Source organism: Aspergillus brunneoviolaceus, assembly GCF_003184695.1.
Source record: "Aspergillus brunneoviolaceus CBS 621.78 unplaced genomic scaffold BO95scaffold_2, whole genome shotgun sequence".
In the NCBI taxonomy this organism is placed as follows: Eukaryota; Fungi; Ascomycota; class Eurotiomycetes; order Eurotiales; family Aspergillaceae; genus Aspergillus; species Aspergillus brunneoviolaceus.
The window spans coordinates 486597-510305 of NW_020290732.1; the positions used below are offsets into that span (position 1 = coordinate 486597).

A 23709-nucleotide genomic window follows, 5' to 3' on the forward strand; every position below is an offset into this window, starting at 1 on the left:
TGAAACTACCTGCACATATCTCAACTTACGTCTCATACTATCGATATATATACCCTTCAAAACCCGACTTCCCAACAAATTGAAAACCAACACCAAATACCCCACCCAATAATCCAACATCGTTTTCCCAATCGAACAATCACATAACATACCGAAATGTCTCCCACTGCTCGAAATCCGTCCGATCATCATCCTCATCCTCCCCACCAGCCTGTCCAGCATGATGATGCCCTGTCGAGAGTCGCTCGCGCCGCCGGTTCTCGTAGTTGTACCACGCCAACTGGAAGCATGGGACGATGATCATTAGTGCGTAGGTGCCCACTATCTCTTGTCAGCATTGTTCCCAAGCGGTGTGCTAGACTCGCCGGATAACAGAGTAACCAGGAGAAGGAAGATGGAACGTACTGAGCATCCGAAACGCAAGCTCATATACCGGGACTTGGCTATCAAGGAAGAATTCTATTACCCACGCGAGTCAGTCAGTATGTCACTCACGCTGCTTCCTGGCATTCAATGCCGGTGGAACAGATCAAGGGGTAGAAGGGAGCACTAACGTGGCCCGGCAACCAACCCGGCCGCCCAACCGGCGAAGATCACTCCGTTCGCTGTAGCCTTTTTGGTATTCCCCGCGAAGTTGGAGGCCATGAGACTGGTGTTGAGTGTGAAGGACATCGTATGTCTGTTTCCTTGCCCACCTCAGGGCTTGTTAGTTTGTAACTGCTCAAACTTGTCTTTCTCGCTGCAGAAGATTATCACCAGAAGAGAGGGCAAAGGGCACGCACGTATAGGTAAGATAATACCCCGCCAACCGGCCCGCGCGATTCTCCAACGGCAGCGCATGCAGCAGCGACGCCCCAATCAAGGGTGGCACCGAGACAAGCATCGACAACCCGAGCCGGATATTCGGACGGTGAGAGGCGATGTACGAGAACACCAGGAAGGTAGACAGTTGGATCACTGCCGCCGGGCAAGTGGAGACGATGGTCGTTTCGAGGGTCGAAAATCCGAAGCCGGAGACGATTTGGCTGGAGAACTAGACCACCCAAATTCACATCAGGATATATTTCTGTGAGGGACGCAAGTAGATCCGTTTGATCAGAATCTTCACTGAACAGGGGGCACACCTACCATACTCGCGAACGTCGACGGCATGGTATTCCCGACCGCCGTAACGAAGAACATGGTCGTCTGCGGGTCGCGCAGCGCCTCCCAGAATTGCGGCCACTTCCACTCGTTGGTATTAGAGTTGCCTGTGTGGTTGGCCCGCACGCGGTCGGCGGCGATGCGTCTCTCTTTCGGGGTGAGCCAGCGCGCGTTGGCCTGCGTGTCGGGCATGAGGAGGCTGAGGACGACCGCGTAGGCGAGGCCGAGGGCGCCGAAGAAGACGAAGAAGAGCTTCCACGTCGGGAAGGATGGGTGCACTGCGCTGCTTTAGCTATGGTCTGTCACATCTTTCCACAGCCTGGACCACATGAAGACAGAGGGCTTGGACGTACTCGATCCCAGACCGTAGGATATCAACCCGCCGCAGAAGTTCCCAATCTAGGGCCCCATCAGACAAGACAATATCAGCCTGGCAAATTTCCCAACAAACGCGTCCTCTGTGCACTCCTTTGAACTCCGTAAGAAAAAAAAAAACAACTCACCGGCGTCCCCCCCAACCAAAACGCCGTGCGAAACGCCTGCTCCGACCGCGTCCACCACTTACTGGTGACAATCACAAACACGGGGCCGATGATACTCTCCACCAAGCCCAGAAACAAGCGCACAACCAGAATGCCAACGAAGTTATAGCACAGCGCTACAACCAAGAACCAAGTAATCAGCAAACCACACCAGCCAAAACAGACAGCTCCCCAGAAGGAAGGGCAAACCCACGCGTCAACAAAGTAATGCACGCCCACACGGTCACCGCGCCAGAGATGAACTTCCCCACGTGCTGCGGCCACCGCTGCACCAGCTTGGCCCACATGAGCGCGCCCACGATATACCCCAGGTAGAAGGCACTGCCCAGCCAGCTGTAGTCGGAGCCCGTCAGGTGGAGGGCGGTCTTGATGCCGAAGATGCTGTTGTAGTTGAGGAGGGTTTTGTCGAGGAACTTGGCGGGGTCGAAAGGAAAGGTCAGTAACCGATGGAAACAAAACACACATCCTCTCGCAAAGACGGGGAAGGGAGACGCACGGAAAAGACGTAGCACATGCACAGCAAGGGCAGAAGAATCAGATCGATCTTGCGCTTCACGCACCGCTCTTCCTCAGCACTGTAGGTAAACACCCCATCTGTGTCACCCTCCTCGGAAGCGGTCCCCTTGTGCATGTTGGGATCTTTCTCCGCTTCTTCGTAAGTATACTGGTCCTCCTTGGGTCTTCCCTTTTCTTCCCCGGTCGGAGAGGTGTTCAACCGGTCCATGGCTGTCATATCGCAAAGTAATCACTGGACCCGGCACAAACGCCTAAAGCTGGCATTAACAACAGGACGTTATCTTCGACACGGGCTCGCAGCAAGACCGATGATAATTGAAAAAATATTGACACACAAGGCTAACTCAGTATATCGACAGCTCAGCAAGTTCCACAATGACAGCAAGAAGTGGAGAAAAGACGGTTCTTTTTATGAGACTCCTCGCTTTCTTCCCCGCATGAGGTGTTTATCTAACTGGAGATGGTGGTGTGGGGAGAAACGCTGAGGAGAAAAGGGGGCCCTGGCTAGCTGCCTGTGTTTGACTAGGGTTGGAGTGCAGCGGTCGACCTCAGCCGGTGCCCGATTGTGTCGGGATAGACATGGCGTGTCAGGTGACACTGTCGGGACATCCTCGTGCTTTGTGAGACTCTTGCATCCTCGTGGATGGTAGGTGCTATCTTCGTTGGTGACAACTTATCTCTGGCAGGAGCGTAACTAGTTGTGGGATTATCATGGTTATCAGAGGGTCCGTGGTTCACAGGAGTAGGCAACACGCTCAACCCTGATTAGACGTATCTACGTCTCATAAAGATACACTTTGTCTCGAAGGCTATCTTGTGGCTCCCTGGAGGAAGATGGCGTTGCCAAACAAAGAAAGACGGAACCTGCTCTCTTACCCCGTGCCCCTGTCAGCACCTATCATTGAATATCCTGGCCATTCCTATCACGCACATGTTTGCTTCTTCGCAGGCCACTCAATCCCTGACCTCCATGCGGGGTAATATGCACTTTACTGCGTTCAAGTCCATCTTTCTATAATGGCAAGCACATGAGCGCGTCGAATTGAAGAAATCTAGTCTTCTAGAAGCAGGCCCTCGGGGTAACCCTTTCGCGATAATGTGAAGCAAATCAAAACGTTCTCAATATAAATGACACACGTCTAAGTCCCAGATCAAATGAAAAACCGCCCCTGCAGCCGATCCATCAGTGTACAAATGTCAACGCCATCGTCGTCACACCCCCTCGCCGTAGCAGCTTCCAGAACCTGCCGTGCCTTCTGGATAAACGTCCCCCATCGCTCGCCTCTCCTAAAGCGATCTAATACCCAGTCGCGATGGATCAGGTCCGTGGTGCAGATCCCGGCCAGCAGGAAGGAGGACGGCGCCAGCGAAGAAGGGCAATCGCGGCGGGAGGGATCGTGTTGGAACTTCAGGTGGCAGTGCAAGATCCGGGAGACGGAGTGCTCCCATCGAATACACCGTAGAGGCTGAATCCGTGTTGTTAGCTATCTAATCCAGGGAGAACGTAGGGGCAGGAGGCTGGCTTACGTAGAGAAGATAGAGATACAAAACCCCGGCATGAAGAGCCGCCAGAACAAGATACTGTGCATATGCAGATGCATCCATGATTCCCGCATCTTCTCTTCGTGCAGTGCGAAGCCAGTCAGCCTCGTCCAGGTCGTGATCCTTGTTGCGCATTTGCTGCTCCCAGTGCAGGATCTCATGCACGACCTGGCCATGCAGTGAACGAACCTCCTCCGTACTGACTGGAGAAGGGGTCAAGGTGGCACTTCCAGCCTGGTGGCGCAGACGTAAATCCAGTTCAGCGATCTTCATCCGCAGCAGGTCCGCCCGCAAGAGACTAACCAATGCATGGTTTTGATTGCTGTTGCCGTGGTTCGATGATGCCGTTGGGCCGGCATCCGATTCCCGTTCGAAAATGAACGACATCGCCGGGATGTGGCGCAGCGACTGGATCAGCTTGCCCCCACCAAGCCTATAGCAGGATGCGCGAGCGTCTAGTATAGCTAGTCGAATCACAATCCGCTGGGCCAGCGAGTACAGGTTCTGTAACGCCCGCTGTCCGCGTTCAGACATGGTAATGTGGACGGCTTCGTTGACAAGAGCATGGAAGACCTCCACGTCGCCCGCAAGAAGATGAACCCTCTTTGCGCGAACAAACAGCGCCGAGAGAAGGCTCTCGGGCTCGGAGATGTTGTGCTGTTTGCACACTTCAAAGGAGTCATGCGCGAGTTGCTCGAAATGCGACGCCTTCACAGCATACGTGCGGTCTTCCAACGCTAGATGCGACGCGGAGAAGGCAAGAATGGCGTACAGAAGAGGCTTGAACGAGAGCGATTGGGAGAATGCAGTGGTATATAAGTTGCTAGCCCCCCGCGGACCATCATCCACTTTCGCGTAGCCCGTCATGGTCATCAGATAGTGTTGGATCAAATGCTGCTCCTCGGCGCCTATGTTGGAGATATCCCAGGGGAAGAAGCCATCGCCATTCGTGCTTTGCTTATCGGGATACAGTTGCGTAGCGGTACTCTGCAGCTCCAGGCTATGTGGAGAGGGAAACGAATCCGTGAGATTCGTGGGGTCTGCAAGCCCCCCAGCAGACAATGAGAGCGGGCGGTGGTCGAGAAGGGTTGTCCCGTGGTGGAGATTTAAATCCACCGGGGTGAAGTCCAAGCCGTACTCGAGTTCGAAAGGCAGGTCTCCCAGCATATCAACGCAGGCATCCAGTTCCAATGAAGAGGTGTGATTGGCATTGGCAGCGTTGCCTTGTTCCGTAAGCCTTGGCACGTCGACGACTGGGCTCGTCGCTGCATAGCCGGTACTTCGCTCCCCTCCACTCACCCGAGATACCTCGTTATCGCCACCCTTCAACTCCGTGGGTTTGATGTAACGCGATCGCTCACGTCTCCGATCGATGGTTTGCCGTCGTTTCGGTGGTGGGCTGTAATGTTCTCCGGCCACCGGGGCGCTCCATCGGCACTCCAGCCCTAGTCGTCTGCAAGACGCACAGCTAGATAGCCCGTCTGATGAGCTCTCTTGCGCTTCAGACTTGCATCGAACCTTTCTCACTTTGCATGTATAGCAACCTACAAAACTGATTAATGGACATGAACAAGAGAGCAGTAATGGAACACTGACCAGGACGAACTGGTTGGCGTGCAGTTGAAGTGTTTATAGGGAGCATGGTTGAAATGGGGCGCCCTCGAGGGGCTACGGACAAGGGGACAAACAAGTGTGGATGGAATGGACCATGCGAGCTGTGGGCGAAAGCAGAATTTTGGAAAAGAGGCGTCAAAGCCCCCGCGTGCTGACCACGCGATGACCTTAAGGTAAGGGATGACAGGCGTGGTCGATGGTTGACAGGGATTGTACTACCCTAATATCAGACATGGTGGGATATAAGGTACCAGGTAGGTATTCTAGTCGTACGCCACCCAACCTTCTGACACGAACCAGCATTCCGGATTGGGTAAGAGACTCACCGCTTGTCATCGAGCCCTATCTCTAACTCCCACTCACTCCCACTCCCTGCAAGGTTGGTATCAGCCCCTCCACTCTCAAGGGCCAAAGCGCCTGTAATCACCTTCCTCACATCGAGTCACATGCACTGTGAGTTTGCATGCATTGGGTGACTAATCCCTGCATCCTCGCAACCCCACACTGAAAACACACCCACCCACCCACACACACACACACACATCAAATGCATATTAGACATGTCAACGAACTTTCCTCCTTTTCTTCCCACCACCACTAGAATCCGAGCCCGGACTAGGGGAAGGCCGGGGGTTCAGTACTTGTGACAGTTGAACATTAATGGCCTCCCAGTCCGGCCCGCGATCTTTTTCTGGGATAGCCAGTAACACGCATCGCGCATTCCTGCCCGCTGGTCGTGAATGCCTTTTGCACCAGTCGCACTGCTCCCCGTTCACCCGCTGCTCGGCATCTGCCTTCTTCGCTAGCAGCTCCTCAACTGCCCTGAGCTTTTGCTTGTGGACTGCATAATGCAACGGTGGCAGACCCGTGGTCGCATGAGGCTTGTTCTTGTCAGCCCCCCTAGCGATGAGCTTGGTGAGCAGTCCATCGTGCCATGTATCCACAGCTCGGTGCAACGGTAGGTTTCCCTGGTAATCAAGAATATTCAGGTCGGTTTGTGGAAGCCCATAGAAGAAACTAATCAACTCCCGGCGGTGGGTTTTCTCATGGGACAGCTGGAGGGCTTCATGCAGTGGAGGGCAGAACCCCGACTCAGCTGGTGGATTGTCGTTGACAAGTTCGGGGTAGTGGTCACAGAATAGTCTCACGAGTGCAATTTGGCCTTCTCTTGTCGCTTTTGAAAGGACAGGAAACCCGAAGGTGACAGCCAATGGTTGCCCGGGCTTATGCTGGCGAAGAAGGTCGCGCAGCATACCGCTCGATAACTCCTCCGACGGCGACAATTCCATGATAAACTCAGCGAGAGACTTGCCGTCGCTGGCCCTCCACTTTGGGTCCGCACCTTGCGCTACCAGGAGCTGCACGACAGCGAGATTGCCAGACTTGACGGCGTACTGAAGCGGCGTCTCTTTATTCGTGTCCTCGATGTTCATCGCGGGCGCTTTGTGAAGTAACGTTTGAATGATCTCCCGATTAGCTCGCTTCACTGCATAGTGAAGCGGTGTCTTGCCATCCTTGTCTCGGAAATCTGGGTCTGCCTCTCGCTCAAGCAGAAGACGAACAAGACTCGAGCAATCCTCCTCAATCGCACAATGGAGCGCGGTCCTCCCTTTATGGTCCGGGGCATTTGGAAAGGCACCTCGGTCGAGAAAGATCTTTACAAGTTCGAGGCTCCTGGTCCGAATGGCGTGATGTAGTGGGGTTTCCTGCTTGTGGTTACCGATCTTGACGATGGTATTCATTCGCTGCAGGAGAATCGTCGATAACCCAACCAGTCCTTTGCTAGCAGCTAGGTGCAACTCAGTGTTACCATTCTGATCTGCCACGCCAATCTGGACGCGGCTTTCGAGGACGAGATCGATGATCTCCGAGCGACCGCTCTGTATGGCGACATGCAGCAAAGACTCGCCTGCGGCGTTGTGAATGCCCGTGCCTGCTCCCCGATCCATCAAAAGTCGACACGCATTCTGATGCCCCGATCGCACAGCTTTCATCAGTGGTGTAAAGCCGCTGGCCCCTTTGGATGTGCTCTGGGCGTTGATGTCGGCCTTGTTATCTAGCAGTAAAGCGATGGTGGAGGTCTGCCCGGCTCCCGCCGCCGACATGAGCGCCGTGCTGCCGAACCCGCTTCGCTTCTCCACTGTGGCACCACGCTCAACGAGCATTTGCACAATTTCATCGTGTCCCAGTCTGGCAGCTAGGCATAGAGGCAGATCCTTGTTGGACGGTTGGTCCACTCCAATTCCCAGATCGAGTAGCAGGCTGACCCCATCGACGCTGTTGGAACGGATCGCGTGGGCCAGAAATTTCGATCGCTCTTGCGGGCTTCGACTCTCACAGATCCAAATAGACTTGAGAATAGCGTATATGCGACTCCGCTCGCGATCGCCGGCTTGTTGAGCTGCATTTGCGGTGAGCTCGTGGGTGGTCTGGCGTGGCTGGAACTGTGGCAAGGGGATCGGCGGATCGTCTGGGTCATCTCCATCTCTGATACTGCTGGGAGGAGTAACATAGGTGGATGGAGGGTACTCAGAGCGCACTTCAATTTCTTCGTGGTTTTGGTAGACCTCATGCCAGTGGGAGGCTTCGAACTCGACTTGGTCTTGTAAGAGCTGTTGAATGATGGTGTTTTGGTACTCGATATCGTTTGCGAGTGGGTGTTCCTCGAATGGCGGGCGAAGACTGAATGATTCGACTGGGTCAGACGAAGATAGGGGACGATGATCACGAGGTCATGCTTACCTGTTGGGGTTGAAGAGCCGAAGCCCTTCGCGGAGAAGTGCCTTGTATTGCTGCAATGCCACCAGGGCCTGAGGCCAGCGACCGGCGACATAACCTCGCGCACCGTAGCTGGAGCCATAAAGTCGCAGCTGCCGCTCCACTAGGTTGATAGTGTAGCCGCATCCTCGCAGAAGTGATGCAAGGTATGCAGCTGCAGGCGATATATGTGTCCGTGTCAGAACTATGCGTCGAAGGAACGATCGAAGCTCCTCATCTACTCCCCCAAGTGTAGCCAAAGTTTCATCTTGCGACGGATTAAGATATGGTTCAAATTGGAGTTGAGACACTAGGACAGTGACTCGCACATCGTCGAGTAACAAGGACTGGGTCAACGAGAGAAGGTCATCTTCTACGGCGACCTGCATGTTGGCAAGTACGTTGAAAAGAGCGAGGAAAGAGCGGCTCGAGCGGCAGTTCAAGCCACCAACAGCGAGTAAACAAGGAAGGGTGGGTGTAAGGTTTTGGATCTGAGCCCAGGGACAGGAGAGAAGATAAGGTAGGTTTTACAGTGCTGGGGAGGATTGACAATAACAAGGACCCATTATAATCGACAGTGTAGCCCGATGAGGCATACAAGGCGTTGTTGCAGTTCCCTCCGCCTCACTGCCGGTGTTTAGTCATCGACATATGCTGGGCAACAACCAGGCGCGGTGACTCAATCATTGTAGCCAGAGTGATTCTACAGACACTCGATGATTGGAGTTTGGCTCTCTTTCTCGTATGGGCAGCAGCAGCAGTCCTTCTGTGTCTTAGGTAGCCATGGGATGCCTACCAAGTGGCCGGCGACAGCTGTCACCGCGGTTATTGGCCGTCTTGCTGCAGTAAACACCGTCAAGAGCTGACACTTCGCGAATCCTTGATGCGAAGATTGCCCAATTAGCCAATAATATAAGTCTTCATGCTGACTTGGGGGTGAATTGCCCCTCGTGCTTGATTTGCTGCAGGGTTGATCCCGACCCCGCACCGCTCGCTACGTCATCGGCGCATCTGTCAGCTCAGCCTGCCTGGCAATGAGGAGAAATCAGCCTTTCTACCCATTCACAATGTGGTATTGATAGAACATTTTGTTTCAGTGTGATTCTCCCAAGATTGAGAGACTCGAGCTACCGGCGATGAGACTAGTTAGGGCAAGATCACTGTAGAGCTGAGTGAAGTATATAAAGAATGAACGCTTGCATTCGGTCTCCATCTGGCCTCCCACGGCGCTTGCCCTACTCGCCTTCGTTGAGAAAACAATGACACAAAGGGAAGGGCAATGTGGAACAATGTCTTGGATTTGTGGTGGTTGTTATGCTGTACGGACTTGACCAGTACATACTACGTAAGTTCTCTGCGTGAATCACCTTGGATCACGTGGCCGGAATCAAGGAATGCCGACAGCTTTCGAGCTGGTACCGGCAGGCTTGACTCAATCACTCCAGGAGTACAATATCCGAGGGGAACGAAATCTAAAACTCGGGTTTTTATCAGGGATTTGATACAGAGTGATGGAAAGAAAGAAGCTGGGAAACTTCCTTCCACGCCACAAACAGTGGAATTCCGCAGGTACCTGAGGCACTTAGGGCAGTTACCTGACAGACGCTTGTCAATCTGCATCAGAATAATGAGAAATCAATAAATTTCAGCGTCTCTAAACCCAGACCATGTCTGGAGAGTATGGAATGTCACATCTCACACTTGATCTCCATTTCTAACACCTGAAACAGTCCTGTCTGCCTTGGCACAATATAACCATCGCTCTCGAGGGCTGATAGCGGGGCCCCCCAAATCTAATCATTATAGAAGTACAGGATAGTGCTAATTATATTGCTCCAGGGCTCTAACCTGAGTAGATCTATCCCGCTCTCACTGCCCTTGTACAGAAAGCTTGCTCACACTCTTCACTCGATCTAAAACCGATCAAATACTCACTTCAGCAGATCCCGATGTGAACCATGAACTTCAGGGTCCAGCCTTTAGCCTAAGCCCCCAACTCCGCGATCCGATTACTGTAATGCCGCTACATCAACCAGCGTTAGCTAGGTTCACAGATTTTGCATCCAGGACGAAGGAAGCACATGTACTCACGCTCTCATCTCCGGCTCCAATTACTGGCAACTTAGTCCACCTGTTCGCCCAGGAGATCGGCGCCCGTTCCGTCACCAAGCGCGCCTCGTCGGCAGACACCCGCTCGTTAAGAATAACCTCTACGGGAAGACTCGGATGCAACACCGCGGGTCGACCGAGTCCGATCATGTCACAGTCCCCGTTCTGCAGGGGGTCGATCATCCCCTGGCGGGTACGGAAGCCCCCCGTCACCATCAGAGGCACTTCTGGGAATGAGCTCCGAATCGCGCTAGCAAAGTCCAAGAAGAACGCCTCCCGCGCTTGAGTCCGAGCCGAGGGTCGGTGTCCTTGGATAACTTCACTCGTCATCATCTATCTAACATGTTAGGCACCGTACTACAACGCACCTCCTCCCCCACTTCTTCATCGCATATCAGGGATAGGGGGAATCAACAACTCACAGTAGGCTTCTCATACGACCCTCCACTAATCTCCACGAAGTCCACCCCAGCCGCAACAATCAATCTCATCTGCTCAATGCACTCCTCCAGCGCCTCAGCGGACTGATGATCCACCGAGTTGAGTTTGATCCCGACGCAGAACCGGGGCGGAGTCGCCGCGCGAACGGCGCGGATGATCTCGACGACCAACTGGGCCCGCCGCGCAGCGGACCCGCCATAAGCGTCGGTGCGGTGATTCGTGTGCGCCGATAGAAACTGCGCCAGGAGGTAGCCGTGCGCCGCGTGGATTTCCACCCCCTGGAAACCCGCCTCCGCCGCCAACCGCGCCGCGTCCACGAACTGCTGCACCGCCGTCTGGATGTCGGCTTGGGTCATGGCGCGGGGCACCCCGAAGACCAGTCGGCTGATCGTCTGGGCTATCAGGCCGGGACCAAAGTCCAGCGGTACGGCGCTGGGGGCTAGGTTCTGCGCGCAGAGGCTGCGGCTGCCTGCGCCCATGGGGGACTGGCGGCCTGGGTGGTTGAGTTGCACGATCGCTGGGGTCTGGCGGGGTGTGGTGCAGGCGCTGGCCCAGGCGCGCCAGCGCGCGAGCTGCTTGTGTGTGCTCACGGTGGGCTTCATGGTCACGTCGCCTGCGCCGTTGAGGTATCGGTAGTCGACCTGGACGTTGCCTGTCGCGCTCATATAGGAATCATATTAGCTGAATGTGTGTGTGTGTCGTGATGCCGACAATTGTGGCAGCGACAATGAACAAAGCAGCACCAAGACCGCCTGCTACTGCTCATTGCTAAGATAATACTGACCCGTCAAGATCAGCCCCCACCCTCCGCCGCCCCATTTCTCATATGCTCGCTCGAGCGTCGGCGTGGGAAGCCCATCCCCGTCGGCGAGTTTCTCAGCCATCGCCGCTTTCACAAGTCGGTTGGGGATTTGCAACCCGCATGGTAGGGTCAACGGCTGTGCAAGCGGAGAGTCCATCGTTTCTCTGTTACGAGTTGGGGCTGTGGTGGTGATAGTGTTCAATTTGTTATTTCCGGTATTTGGGCGTTGTTTTTCGTGGAACCCCAACTGCCCGCCAAGGACGAGCGGCTGTAGAGTTAAGGTATTTATAAGCTGTTCCCAGATAAATCTCCAATCGTCCCCTCGCCATTTCTTCTCTCAATGTCCATCCAGTTCCTCATCTACCGAAACCGAGCAAAAAGTCATTGATAAGCCAGCTACCAGATATTTGTAAGTTCAATCCCCGCGAACCTCGACCCTCACCGGAAGTCAGTTGCCAAGCGTCTCGGGTCTCGGCTTTCGTGACTGACAAGGTCCTTCGGGTGTCGGGACTGGGACCTGCCACGACTATCACGCCACCTTTTTCCCCTTTTACTAGCAGCTTTAGTGTTTTGTTATCTTCCAATTTAGGTCCGTTGCTTGTCCACAGGTGGAATGCCAGACTGCAATGGCCGCGGATATGGCGAGCATGTACCAGACCTGGATCACAGGACTGAGCCACTAGGGCTTCTGCTGGGGCTTGATCCACGTGGTGCTCGGCACGTGACGCGGCTACATGCAACTTTCGCCGATGATGTAAGTCATGTTCCATGTTAGGAGGGCTTTTCCTCCATTTGCCCTTGGGACTCTAGAAATATTCGTGGATCCTATTTTTGGCTATACGGTGTCACTTGAGACGATTCTTGGTAGGAGAACGCAGTCGATGGGATGGAGAATCAATCTTTTTCGAAAATATTTGTGTTTATAATAATTATCATATTGAAATTCGTAGAACTGATTACATTGATAGATTTTCTATGAAGAAACGAGTAATAGAGACAGAGAAGAGGAATGAAGGGGATTGTAGAAAGTTTATCTATGACTCACATTCATGGTGCGATTGAAGTCTGGGTTTATGAAACGATTCAAGAGATATATAACTGACGGATCTTCAGTCTGAAAGTTGACATAATATGTGTTTGTGAAGTGCCTTCATGGGATGGAAAAAAGGAATTGCAACTCTGGGCAGTGTTTGGTATTTTCTCAAGCAGCACACACTGCACAAGGAACCGGGGCGGTAATGATGGACCAACCACAGACACAAGAAACCGGTGGAATCCGGCGACGACAGGAAAGAATCAATGATTAAAAATGGAATTGAAGGGGAGTTTGATAGAACTAAATGATTGATTTAAAGAGGAGTTTGTTGGAACCGAGTAAGATGTCCTCTTACGATCCTGTATAGCAGCGCCATTTACAGGCCAAGTCCCTGCGCACTGTGTTCCAAGTCGGGGGTGTGCCGAGCGATGAATCAGACCTTTCTCTTCCAGGAGCGCACCCGGAAGAAGTAATACACCGCGAGCGCGAACACCACGTTGAATGCGATGTACGCCCACAGCAGGCCAAAGTTGCGCCACCGCTGGCTGTAGTATATCTCGCGGCCCTCCAGGTACTGATCCGCAGCCTGCAGGGGGCAGTACTGGCATTGCTCGGTGCTGTTGGGGTTGAGGAGTGTACCCGCGGCATCTCCTGCCGCCTGAAGATACGCCTCCATGTATTCCCCACAGGTACTGTAAGTAGGCGGGACGTCGAAGACGCTCAGTTCCTTGTCGGCGCAGTGCACGGGACGACCGCTGACGCCGGTGGCGATGATCGCGTTGACCAGGTAGGTCATCGGGGAGACGCGGTACATGAAAGTCCAGAAGCCCGGCAGGGCGACTGGCGGGACGAGTACCCCGTTGAACACCAGGGTCATGTTGAAGAGCATCGTGGCGATCAGGCCCGCGGTCTCGGCGTCCGGGAGCACGGCCACCACCGCGTGCGCGAAGGTCGACCCGTACACGAAGAACTGCACGATCAGGAGCAGGAGTACCCCCTGGCGCTGCGAGTCCACAATCCCGTAAACCGGGTAGATGAAGCTGGCGTACACGAGAATTGCGACTATTATCTGACACGGGACTTCAGCCAGTAGGTTAGCGCCTAGAAATGCGGCCCAGTGGTAGGTTTTGGACGGCTGTTCGCGGACTTCGTAGAGGTCGCGCTGCACAATGAACTGAGGCATGATCTGTTGGACTAACGCCGTGAAGATTGCGGTCATCATAAAGACGGAGAAAATTGACGATTGCAGCCCTTGCTCCGAGGTGCCAGGTAGGTAGAAGGAAAAGCCGACGAAGACTGTATGAATGGGTTAGTGAATACCAGGAGTTTGTGGTGGGCAACAGTCAATCAAACTTACGAGCCGAAAGCACTCCCAAGGCCAGCTTGCTGTAGATGTACTCGGGCGATCGCCAGTATTGTTGAAATATGCGGCGAAGAACAGCAGCAAACTGATCCTTGAACGGCATGGCAAAAGCGGTCTCCTCGGACTCAGTTGCTGGATCGGTCTCGGTTCGGCTGCTCTGAGGGCGTGACGGGTCTTGCTCAAGAATGCGCATCACCTCCACAGCTTCGGAACTTGCCTTCCATAATGCAGGCCAATCCTGGGAGGCTTTCCTGTTGACTCCAGCACCCGCGAGCTCGAGGATATACTCGGCCGGATTCTCCGCGCTATCACACTTCCTCGCTCCCTGGCGCTCAAAATAGTCCAGCATCGTCCGGGACTCTGACCCGATCTCACCAAAGTAGACAGTACGACCACCCTTAGCCAGAAACAGGAGGCGATCAAATTGCTGGAACAGCATCGCCGAGGGTTGATGGATCGTACACAAGATTGCCTGTCCGTTGGAGGCCAGCTTACGCAGCAAGGCTATGATGGTCCACGAGGACTGGCTGTCCAGCCCGGAGGTCGGTTCGTCCAGAAACAAGAGCAAAGCAGGCTTAGCAGCGAGCTCGACGCCAATGGTAAGAAGCTTGCGTTGCTCAACATTCAGCCCTTCACCCGGAAAGCCCACGACCGCTTCGGCGAACTCCTCCATGTTAAGCATGCGGATAACTAGGATTGTATCAGCCAACTGCAGTCCAGGGTTCCATGCTTTCGGACGCGCGCTTACCTTTTTCCACGAACTCATACTTTTCGGCCACGGGAACGGACTTGGGCTGTCGGAGCAGGGCGGAGAACTGTAATGATTCACGAACTGTGGCAGTGTGCAGGTGTAGACCCTGTTGTTGCACGTACCCCGTGCTGCGTTGGACGCTCGCCCCGAGAGGCGATCCATTAACGAGTATGTCTCCCATCACCACGCCCACCGAAACGCGCCCGGCCAGAACGTTGAGCAGAGTGGTCTTTCCCGCACCAGACACGCCCATCAACGCAGTCAGAGTACCAGGCTTCACCCATCCGCTGACATTGTCCAGCAAACGACGCTTTTCCTTTTGGATTTCGATATCGTAGCAGACATTACGCCAGGTGAACGTGTCGCGGTGCGGCGGCAATGGAGGCTCTGTTTCCTCTTTGTCCTGAGGTGCAGTGAGAACCGAAGCCCCAGGCTCCTGGATGTATTGTTGAAATGCGAGGGGGACATGGCCGTGACGGAAAAGCAGGCTCTGAGCCCCGGAAAACGAGCGGGAGTTGAGTTCGGTCGCCACCAGGTAGAAAGCGAGAAAGGCGATGGTGAAGGCACAGAGGATGCCGAAATTTCTCCACAGATGTTGATACTCATAGCCGTAGCTCACGGAGAGATACCGATCTCCGCTGACGAACAATTCCCCAGCAATCGCGCCCTTCTCGCCACAGATGAAGTAGGAGCCAGATCCGCTGGTAAACCCCGGGTATGCGGGAATCACGGCGGAACAAGGGAAATTCCGACCATGAAACTCATTCACAGCCAGAGCCTCGAATGCGTATCGGAGCGGGTTGATGTAAGAGATCCATTTGAACCAAGGGTGCATGCTGGGTTGCGGGAGAAGGTAGCCGGTATAGATCACTGTTGCGAGTAGAATGACACCCGCCGCCGCAAGTGCCTGTGGGATCGCCTTCGACACGGCTGCCAGGGAACGGAAGACCTGGCTCATACACAATAGAGCCATTGTCACAAATAGATAGAAGACAAAGAATGGGCCAGCATCGTAGCGTAGTCCACACATAAAATAGAAAATAATATTGAAAGCCAGACTGTTTGCGAGTTTGATTGGAAAATCCGCACATACGCCGGCTAGGGCCTCCGAGAACGGGTGATAGAAGGCGTACGAAGCATGTTTCTCCACTATTGGACGTTGCGCATAGAGATTCTGAATTTCGGACACCGTGAGTAGAGAGTTGAGAAGAATCGCGAAAAACAACGCGGACATTTTGGAGCTAAAGTCCTGCGTTCCGAACGGTAATCCATAGAAGAGGGACCCGATAATCAGCGAGAAGACAATCTGGCCAATCATCAGGGTTAAGGTGGACGGTAGATCATTCCATACGCGTTGGTAGAACCGGACCATGCATATCTTGATCTGCATGGGGACAGTGATCAAGTAGGGAGACTTTGGACGGGCGTGTCGAGCTTGACGCATGACATGACTCTCTTTGAACGCTTGGGTGGATTCGGAATTGCTGGTGTATCTTGCTTCGTAGTCTGATATTTCCTGCATGAGTTGCTGATATTCCTGACTGTTTCGCCAGTGTGCTTCAAATTCTTCAGGTGTCCTGGGGACCTTATCCTCAAAGCCCGTCGAAGCTTGCCGCTCGTTAGGGTTCGTCACACTGGTCAAGAAGTCCGCAGTCGTCTGCCTGGCAGGGCAATGCCAGCCCATGCTCTGGAAATACTGTTTCGCTTGCGAGGCAAGGCCGAAGAAGATCTCACGTCCCTCGTACAAGACTGCCACCTTGTCGAAGAGATGGTAAATTGCCTGCGATGGTTGATAGAGCGTGGCTATGTGCGTTGTTCCGAAGACCTTGGAACCAATCTGCAGTGCCTTGACAAAGTCCAAAGAAGACGCCGAGTCCAGACCGCGGGTGGCATTGTCCCAGCAGCAAAGCGGCGAGCCTGCCAGCGCCATCTCTGCAATTGATACGCGCTTGCGCTCCCCTCCACTGACGCCGCGAACAAAGTCATTGCCAACCTTCGTGTTGACCGTATGTGATAAACCGAATATCGCCATCACTACACCCCGCATGTGCGTGGTGTACTCATTTCGAGACATTCCATCAGGGCGAATCTTGGGGGCGCGTGCCGCTGCGGCGAAATCAAGTGTTTGGCTCACGGTGAGATGAGGAAAATCTGGTTGAATGTTTAGCAGCATACATATGCCAAATTGAGGCAGAGGCTTGCGGCGGCTCACGTTTTTCGACTTCTTGGTTATAAAGAATCTCTCCCTTGTAGTACTTCTTCATCTCCGGTTGCAAGATCCCATCATAATTGAGGACTGCATCTGCGGACAAGTCAAGTCCCTCCATCTCAGCAGCCAGGGTTTTCAGGAAAGTCGAGCACCCAGCTCCTGGTCTACCGAGCACCAGTAGCATCTCACCGTGCTCGAGACTCCCGTGAACGTCGTGCAGAATTGTTTTCTTCTGTTTGCCACGCCGCGATAGACTTCCCTGTACTGGAGCTAGAAGATTCGACGCGACAGTATGTTGGATTTGGATTTCTGCGCCATGGCCCTGCACAGTGGCATTCCTGAAAGCCACCCCTGTTCGTCTTGCGGTTCTGTCTCTCTCGAATTGTTCCACTTGGTGCTTTGTCCATGCCATATAATCAAAGCCTGGGCTTCGAGGGTCAAGAGCTGCCGATTGGGCTTCATGTGAGCCTTTGGCTTCAGCTGCTGATTTGGTAGATTGTCGAGTGGCGATCTTTCTCAGTTCCTCGTGGCCATTCTCGGGCCAGGACGTATCGTTTGCTGCCGATTCATCATCGGAATTGGTTGCCGTCTCGTTCTGGGTGCTCATAGTAAGTTTATTCGTCGAGAGTGCCACGATCTATCGATGGGAGGAGGACGCGACAAAGGTCGAAAGGTAGATAAAGCGTCGGATGCCATGGTTTATAAATGAGTGGGGGGTGCGAGAGCAATGATAAGAGCTTGAAAAATGATGGGCCTAACGACACACCACCAGATGGGAACTGGTGATGGCTGGGCCCACTTAGGGGCATTCATCTTCCAGAAGGGACTTTCTCTTTGGTTGCATGTGAAGTTGAAGTGGATAAAGACCGTCGGAGTTGGATCGAGAGCCGAGAATTGAGAAGCTGGAAGGGGCTTGCTTGACTTCCGAGACCCGAAGTCACATGACCGCGGAGCTGAGGAACTCCGTCCGTCCCGTCTTATCTTCATCGCCCCTCGGTCTTCAACCTCACTTTCATCGCTTCCCATCAATGCCAATCGATGCCCATGCCCGGGCCAACTGCACACAATTGAATCCACAGATGCCAGACCGACTTCAACCTCGAGTCGCCAAGTCTTGCGATAACTGCAAGGCGAGGAAGATTCGCTGCTTACGTAAGTTTCTCCTTTGTCGCTCGTCATATGCACTGCTCTAAAGTGCCTGTCTGTTCAGTGATCTGATATTGATGTGAGCGTTAGGACCACCAACAAGCGCCTTTTGCACCCAGTGTCAGGTACGCTATGCTATTTGCAGACGCCAGTGGTAGATGCGTCTCTCTATGGTGGACACTGAACTTGTTGTCGCAGAAACGGAACATTCGCTGTAACTTTAGTCTGACACGGCGGCAATTAAAACCCAAGGAGTCCGCCGCAGGGCCTAGTCCAGGTAGGAGGTGATCAACTAGATCCACAAAGTTGAGTCCTGATGTATACTCGATGAAAGCAAGCTTGTCTGCTTCCGATGGCATTCGTACTCCGTTCTCTACCTCCACGCCTACGGATGGCTCACGGTTGTATGTCGACCACATCCTTGTTGACCGACGCGCGGACGGAAGGAACCGTGGCGCATGCTCTATCTTCAAGGTTCGGCTCCCTTGATCAGTGCAATTGTGCCAAGCTTACCAGAACAGACCCACGAGAACCATGGTAACGGTCAACATCATGTCCGCACTCGTACAAAAGCTAACGATCTGTAGTAGTTCTCAGTACCGGGATGGCGTTCTTCTCCGAAAGCCACATCCGCTCCCTTACCGCTATCCTTGGTCACACAAGACTACGGGATCTTCTCGAGGGCATGGGGCAGCATATGCATCAGCATGTTCATGACGCTGGAATCAGGTTCCGCAGCCCGGAATCTCCCGTCTATGCTGCCCCCGATGATGCCGCTCGCTACATAGCCGGTCAGTCAAGGTTCCCCCACCGTGGCTGAAGGGATGTATTAATGGTGGGTCTTCTAGCATATTTTGAAGCCCTGCATCCCATTTCGCCTTTCCTCGATCGCACTAAATTCGAACAACAAGCTTTTGGACCTCGACTCGCGGAACTACTGGTAGAGAGTGCCCCATTCAGTGCCTTATATCATACTGTTCTGGCATCAGGATGTCAATATACTGAAGGTGGCTCCTTCAAGCCGGGGCAAGGGAAAGCGTGGAAGTATTTTCAGGTGGCATTAGGACTATTCCCCAATCTCCTTGGGCCTTCTGAAGGTTTGTTCAACGTTCAGGTGCGTCTCATGGATACCTGAACAAAGCATCAACTGACGTCCAGCAGGCCTTAACAGCTATGGTTCGTGATCAGTGTTCATGTGGTCGACCTTCTGGGCTAACGCTGGCCCTAGGCACTGTTTGCGTCAAGTTTTTCCTGTGTGCAAATAGGGGAAACCTTAATCTCTGAGGCTGCAAGAATGGTGCAAGTCCTAGGCTACAACGCAGCCTACATACTGACAGAGGACGAAAAGCTTTGCCATAGGGTGTTTTGGGTCATATATTGGCAGGAACAAGTAACGTGCTTCTTTCGAGGACGTGCTTCGGTAAGGTGATCCCAACCTTCAACAAGAATGACACATTGTTAAGCCATGTTTTAGATGATCCCCGAGTATGACATTGGCTGCCCTGTGCCAGATGTGCCCGAGGCGGTGGTCGGCCAGCTGGACTGGCTCTTAACCACCGCCCGCCTGGGCCGGTTGATGTCACGAATGTATGAGCGTCTCTTCTCTGTGAGTGCGGCTCAGATGCCCAAAGCGGAACGAATTGCAGCCATCAGTTCTATGTCTGCCGAATTAGAAGCATGGGCTTCCTCCCTGAGCCCAGAATTCCAGCCCAGTCAACCATTTCGGTCTGCGAATTTCAGCAACTCATGTGCGCATGAGATGGGACTTCAATTGCGCTCCATTTATCATGCCTTGCTGATGACCCTATGTCGCCTTCGAATCCATCTCACCGCCGCCCAACCGGGTGAGCCTGACCAGGAAACCAAGCGCCAACTTATGGAGACAGCGCGAGCCGTGATCTATGACTGCCGCCACATCGATCATGAAGCTCATGTGCCTGTGTGGTAGTTCCTCCCTCCCAACTCTGTCCCCATACTTCCTCACGGATCACTGACGGCCTTAAGCAGGGAGCTCGGCATTGTTCCCATCTCCGCAGTCTTTGTCATTTTCGACTTCGTCATCCACAATCCTTTCCACGCAGAGACCAACACCAACCTTGCCTATCTGGACATAGCAGCCGGGTTTTTCAGTCGGTGGGATCTCAGCAACAAAGGCTCCTTGCCGCCGTCGACACCCGCCGAGTTCTCGCATATCGCGCGAGAGTTCGTGCAGAATCTACGCGCCAGGTCGCAGCAGCAGCCAGATGCCTCAGGCAGCACCACCAACAGCAACCCCCATCGCCGGCGATCAGACCACAACGTACCACCGCTGGCTTACCAGCCAGTCCCCGACCCGCAAAGCGCTGGTGATTCCAGCCACACGGCTGTAAGCCGCTTCTGCCACCCAATCCCTTCTTTATTGTCCATCCATGACGCTCTAACACAAGCACATTTCAATACCAGAATGATGAAACAGTCTCCCTTACCGAATATCTCAATACATCAGCAGCGAACCCAGACCATCTGTTCTACCCCGAAGATCCACTGCAACCGATCTTGGGCACTTCGATGTTCCCGACCATGGACCTGGCGTTCATGTTCAATGCTGCTCTGTGGAGTCCTCAATCCTCAGGACCTTAGGTCGTCTAGCCTATTGACGCAGAAGAGAATTCGAAATTTAAGAGAGTGATTCGTTCGACAGTATCGCTCACGGGGAAGTGACAACAGCCGCGACTCAACCCTCATACCAGGACAGGGTCTTGTCTATCGGTGTTGAGATTTAATAAGCACATACCAGTGAATAGAAGACCTCGATGCTCAAATGCGAGTGACGAATTCCCGCACCACTGAAACATACATTTGTCTATCATCTTAGACTATTTTATGATAACAAGAACCACATCATCTCCTATGACCATTCCCCAACTTCCAAGCAATGATCAATATACATACGGTACCATATACATGACGAGTGCAAGCTGGAAGAGTACTAGCCCCTTAGCCCTAGTCGCCACCTCCTGGCTACACTTCCAAAATCATAGAAACAATATTGTTTAGTAAGGTCGCGGAGGAACCCATATACAAGCTAGATATGGACATGGGTGGACAAGACTAGCAAAGCCAGGAACTACTTTCTTGAACCATGCACTCGTATAGACACCGAAAGGTGTCGACAGAAACTCGGAAGTGACCCGCCATTGCCCAAGGGACAATTTCCTTACCTTCCCCCCGAGCAACGAAAGCCTAGGCACCAAGCTTCTCAACAATCCAAGCGGCAGCGATCGGATCATAGTCACTCGCGTACGCCATGTGGAGCGACAGACTATCTGCGCCCTCGGAGGGGGAGCAGACGCCATCACCGTTATTGCACCAGTCCGCGGTGACGTGGCGGTAACGGTCGTGGAGGTAGTTGATCTGGTAGTCGAGGCGGGGGTATCTCTTGCGGTGGTGATTAGCCATAGAAGGGTGGAGGAAAGCATGTAATGAGAATGAGAACTTACTCCGGTGACGTTCCAGGTGTTGTTACCCATGTTGTAGGGCTGGTAGGGGGCGTGGCGCGGGTTGCCGTAGTAGACGTTCGCAGCAACTATATAGCAAGGGGTCACCCGAGGTTAGTAAACCCCCACAGGAAGACGAGCATTCAGAAGTTGACAGTTAAGACGCCAGAGTTTATGTGCTGTGGCTACTGGGCATCTCGGCTTCGTATGAGTACACGGGGAGAAGTGGAGGGAGGTAAGCCTACTATGCTTCGAGACCTCCTCCGAGATCAGCGGCTCGGTGGCATTGCCCAAGGTCGAGTCGCCGCCGCCGCCAGCAAGAGCATCTCCAACGATCATGGCACCCTGGGAGTAGGAGATCAGGACGATCTTGGAGCGAGGACACGCGGCAGCATAGCGGTTGACCTGGCTGCCGACCGCCGCCCGCCCAACGAAGTAGCTGTCCGAGCTGGTTTCGCTGACGGCGGGATAGATGATGCTCTCGTAGTTGGTAGTCAGAGTAGTCATGTTTGCCGCCGCCAGTTCCGCCATGGTGTAAGTGGTTCCGGGGTAGTTCTCGGTGGTCCCGCGAGCCAGCATGAAGTGGACGTCGGCGCACTCGGTGCTATTGGTGAGTGCGGCCTGAGAGAGGCCAATCAACGCGTTGAGCGCGAGAAAAGTCAGAGTATTGGCGATCATGATGCTGAGGTGGGTTGTATCGATGAAGTTGCTTGTGTTGGCTTGGAAGGGAGTTGGGGAAGGTTGGCAGCGTATTTTATGTAGATGGCTGGAGGCGGGACTCGGCGGGGTGCCGGGAGTTTTGATTCATTGGGAACAAGTGTAATTGTACTTACTAACACATAGCGGTCTCAGGTAAGAAGTATCCCAGTCAATTGAGTCATTCTTATCACCAGGGTCCATCGGAGATGGGCCCTCTAAAGGTGTAGTGGCATACGCGTAGCACTATGTGCGGATATCTTCTCCTCACACACGGCAGGACTGGCGCTAGCAAAATAAAGTGCTTGCATATCTCCACCGTCTACGTCTACGAAAATCTGCAGCTGGCAGGGCCCATATCAGGCTGGTCTTCAGGAACATGGCTTCACACCCACCGGGGCGGGTGATGCCTGAGGTACCATCCATAGTAACCCTAACTTCCTCGGTGACCTGAACATCCTTCATCCTTTGCCACACTCATGAACTACAATTATTTCCCTTCACGTGGCTTCACACTGGACTTTGCCCCATGCAGAAAAATGTTAGTATTGAGACAGGCTAGATTTTAGAGTAGCGCCCCGCCCGTCCATACATCGGTGGGATGTTGCCCTCTATTTGGGGTAACTTCGGCCGAATCCACTCTGATACCCTCCGTTCCCCGAGTTCCGAGTCCCGACAATAACCTCTTCTTCCAAGCCTACTGAAGAGACAACGCGTCTGCGATCGGCGCTTCATGACGCATCCATCATCTAGACTTTACAGAGATCAAGCAAACAGGGTTTGAGACAAAGTTCTAAGCTTAAATCTAGCATAAACTGGAGACAGACTAGGATTTGTAGCAGCAACCCGCCTGTTCATACATCAGTAGAATATTGCTCTCTATTTAGATTAACTTCGGCCGACTCCACTCTGATATCTTCTGGTCCTCAAGTTCCAAGTCCTGATATACTTCAATTTCTTTTTTTAATTAGATTAAAGATATAACGGGTCTGCGATGAGCGCTTGATGACGCGTCAACTATACTTTACACCGACCAGACAAACGGGGTTTGAGACAAAGTTTTAAGCTTAAATCTAGCATTATCATTTGCTTTTCACTACTGCTTCCGTCGTATCTGCGGGCATTGCCTGGTCATCACGGACGATTGACTCAAAATCTTCAAGACATTGCACCGCCCCGGAAGCTGGAGAAAATAGTCATCCAAGACCGTTTTCCATTCCTAGACTCAATCATGCTTGAGCATGCACAAAGAGCGTATTGCACAGCTATAAATATCGTCGCGTCGCGGACCGCAGAGGAACTCAACAATAAGTCCCAAATTTTCCTTTTATCGGATTGCAAGCGCATCCCACGCTCGGACACCTAGCTGGAGATCTTGCCCCTGCAGCTTCACTATTTCCTGAGGTTGCCGGTGCGTCTCTAAGCCACACATCCCACTGCGCAAGCTTGCTCGTACGATCACTGAGACCTATCCAGGGAACCTTGCCCCAGATTTCGAGCATTCCCTGAGGGGGAGTACTCACGTAAGCCCTTACTACCTGCTCCTACGCCCCCTTCAATCTTTCT

General features: G+C 53.2%; 7 protein-coding genes across 7 annotated transcripts; 1 reads left to right on the forward strand and 6 right to left on the reverse strand.

The window, feature by feature from the left end:
* Positions 1 to 113: 113 nt before the first annotated feature.
* BO95DRAFT_492334 (MFS general substrate transporter) lies at positions 114 to 2316 on the reverse strand (the record flags this gene model as incomplete). The annotated part of the gene is made up of 9 exons (XM_025590698.1): positions 114 to 321; positions 406 to 459; positions 555 to 679; positions 783 to 1033; positions 1165 to 1421; positions 1497 to 1542; positions 1647 to 1801; positions 1879 to 2098; positions 2182 to 2316. 9 exons carry the CDS (start codon positions 2314 to 2316, stop codon positions 140 to 142), a joined length of 1425 nt encoding a protein of 474 aa, XP_025447686.1. The 3' UTR covers positions 114 to 139.
* Positions 2317 to 3086: 770 nt separating this feature from the next.
* On the reverse strand, positions 3087 to 5519 carry BO95DRAFT_403085 (uncharacterized protein). Its single transcript, XM_025583911.1, has 3 exons — positions 5340 to 5519; positions 3729 to 5287; positions 3087 to 3667 (listed from the first exon to the last, which is right to left on the reverse strand). The coding sequence occupies exons 1-3, from the start codon at positions 5383 to 5385 to the stop codon at positions 3353 to 3355; spliced, it is 1920 nt and encodes a 639-aa protein (XP_025447687.1). The 5' UTR covers positions 5386 to 5519; the 3' UTR covers positions 3087 to 3352.
* A 2289-nt stretch (positions 5520 to 7808) lies between these two features.
* Positions 7809 to 8620, reverse strand: BO95DRAFT_76459 (uncharacterized protein). Its single transcript, XM_025592208.1, has one exon. It carries the CDS (start codon positions 8501 to 8503, stop codon positions 8096 to 8098), a length of 408 nt encoding a protein of 135 aa, XP_025447688.1. The 5' UTR covers positions 8504 to 8620; the 3' UTR covers positions 7809 to 8095.
* Positions 8621 to 10086: 1466 nt separating this feature from the next.
* BO95DRAFT_437927 (putative FMN binding oxidoreductase) lies at positions 10087 to 11474 on the reverse strand. Its single transcript, XM_025585389.1, has 2 exons — positions 10646 to 11474; positions 10087 to 10556 (listed from the first exon to the last, which is right to left on the reverse strand). Exons 1-2 carry the CDS (start codon positions 11327 to 11329, stop codon positions 10143 to 10145), a joined length of 1098 nt encoding a protein of 365 aa, XP_025447689.1. The 5' UTR covers positions 11330 to 11474; the 3' UTR covers positions 10087 to 10142.
* Positions 11475 to 12492: 1018 nt separating this feature from the next.
* Positions 12493 to 17432, reverse strand: BO95DRAFT_510233 (ABC-transporter; the record flags this gene model as incomplete). The annotated part of the gene is made up of 4 exons (XM_025591333.1): positions 12493 to 13798; positions 13860 to 14555; positions 14614 to 16767; positions 16829 to 17432. 4 exons carry the CDS (start codon positions 17430 to 17432, stop codon positions 12936 to 12938), a joined length of 4317 nt encoding a protein of 1438 aa, XP_025447690.1. The 3' UTR covers positions 12493 to 12935.
* A 1143-nt stretch (positions 17433 to 18575) lies between these two features.
* Positions 18576 to 20736, forward strand: BO95DRAFT_492351 (fungal specific transcription factor domain-containing protein; the record flags this gene model as incomplete). The annotated part of the gene is made up of 6 exons (XM_025590699.1): positions 18576 to 18762; positions 18820 to 19085; positions 19200 to 19391; positions 19446 to 19915; positions 19979 to 20336; positions 20414 to 20736. 6 exons carry the CDS (start codon positions 18576 to 18578, stop codon positions 20588 to 20590), a joined length of 1650 nt encoding a protein of 549 aa, XP_025447691.1. The 3' UTR covers positions 20591 to 20736.
* A 457-nt stretch (positions 20737 to 21193) lies between these two features.
* On the reverse strand, positions 21194 to 22125 carry BO95DRAFT_350590 (putative acetyl xylan esterase (Axe1); the record flags this gene model as incomplete). The annotated part of the gene is made up of 3 exons (XM_025582043.1): positions 21194 to 21388; positions 21451 to 21536; positions 21693 to 22125. The coding sequence occupies 3 exons, from the start codon at positions 22123 to 22125 to the stop codon at positions 21194 to 21196; spliced, it is 714 nt and encodes a 237-aa protein (XP_025447692.1).
* Between the last annotated feature and the right edge of the window lie 1584 nt (positions 22126 to 23709).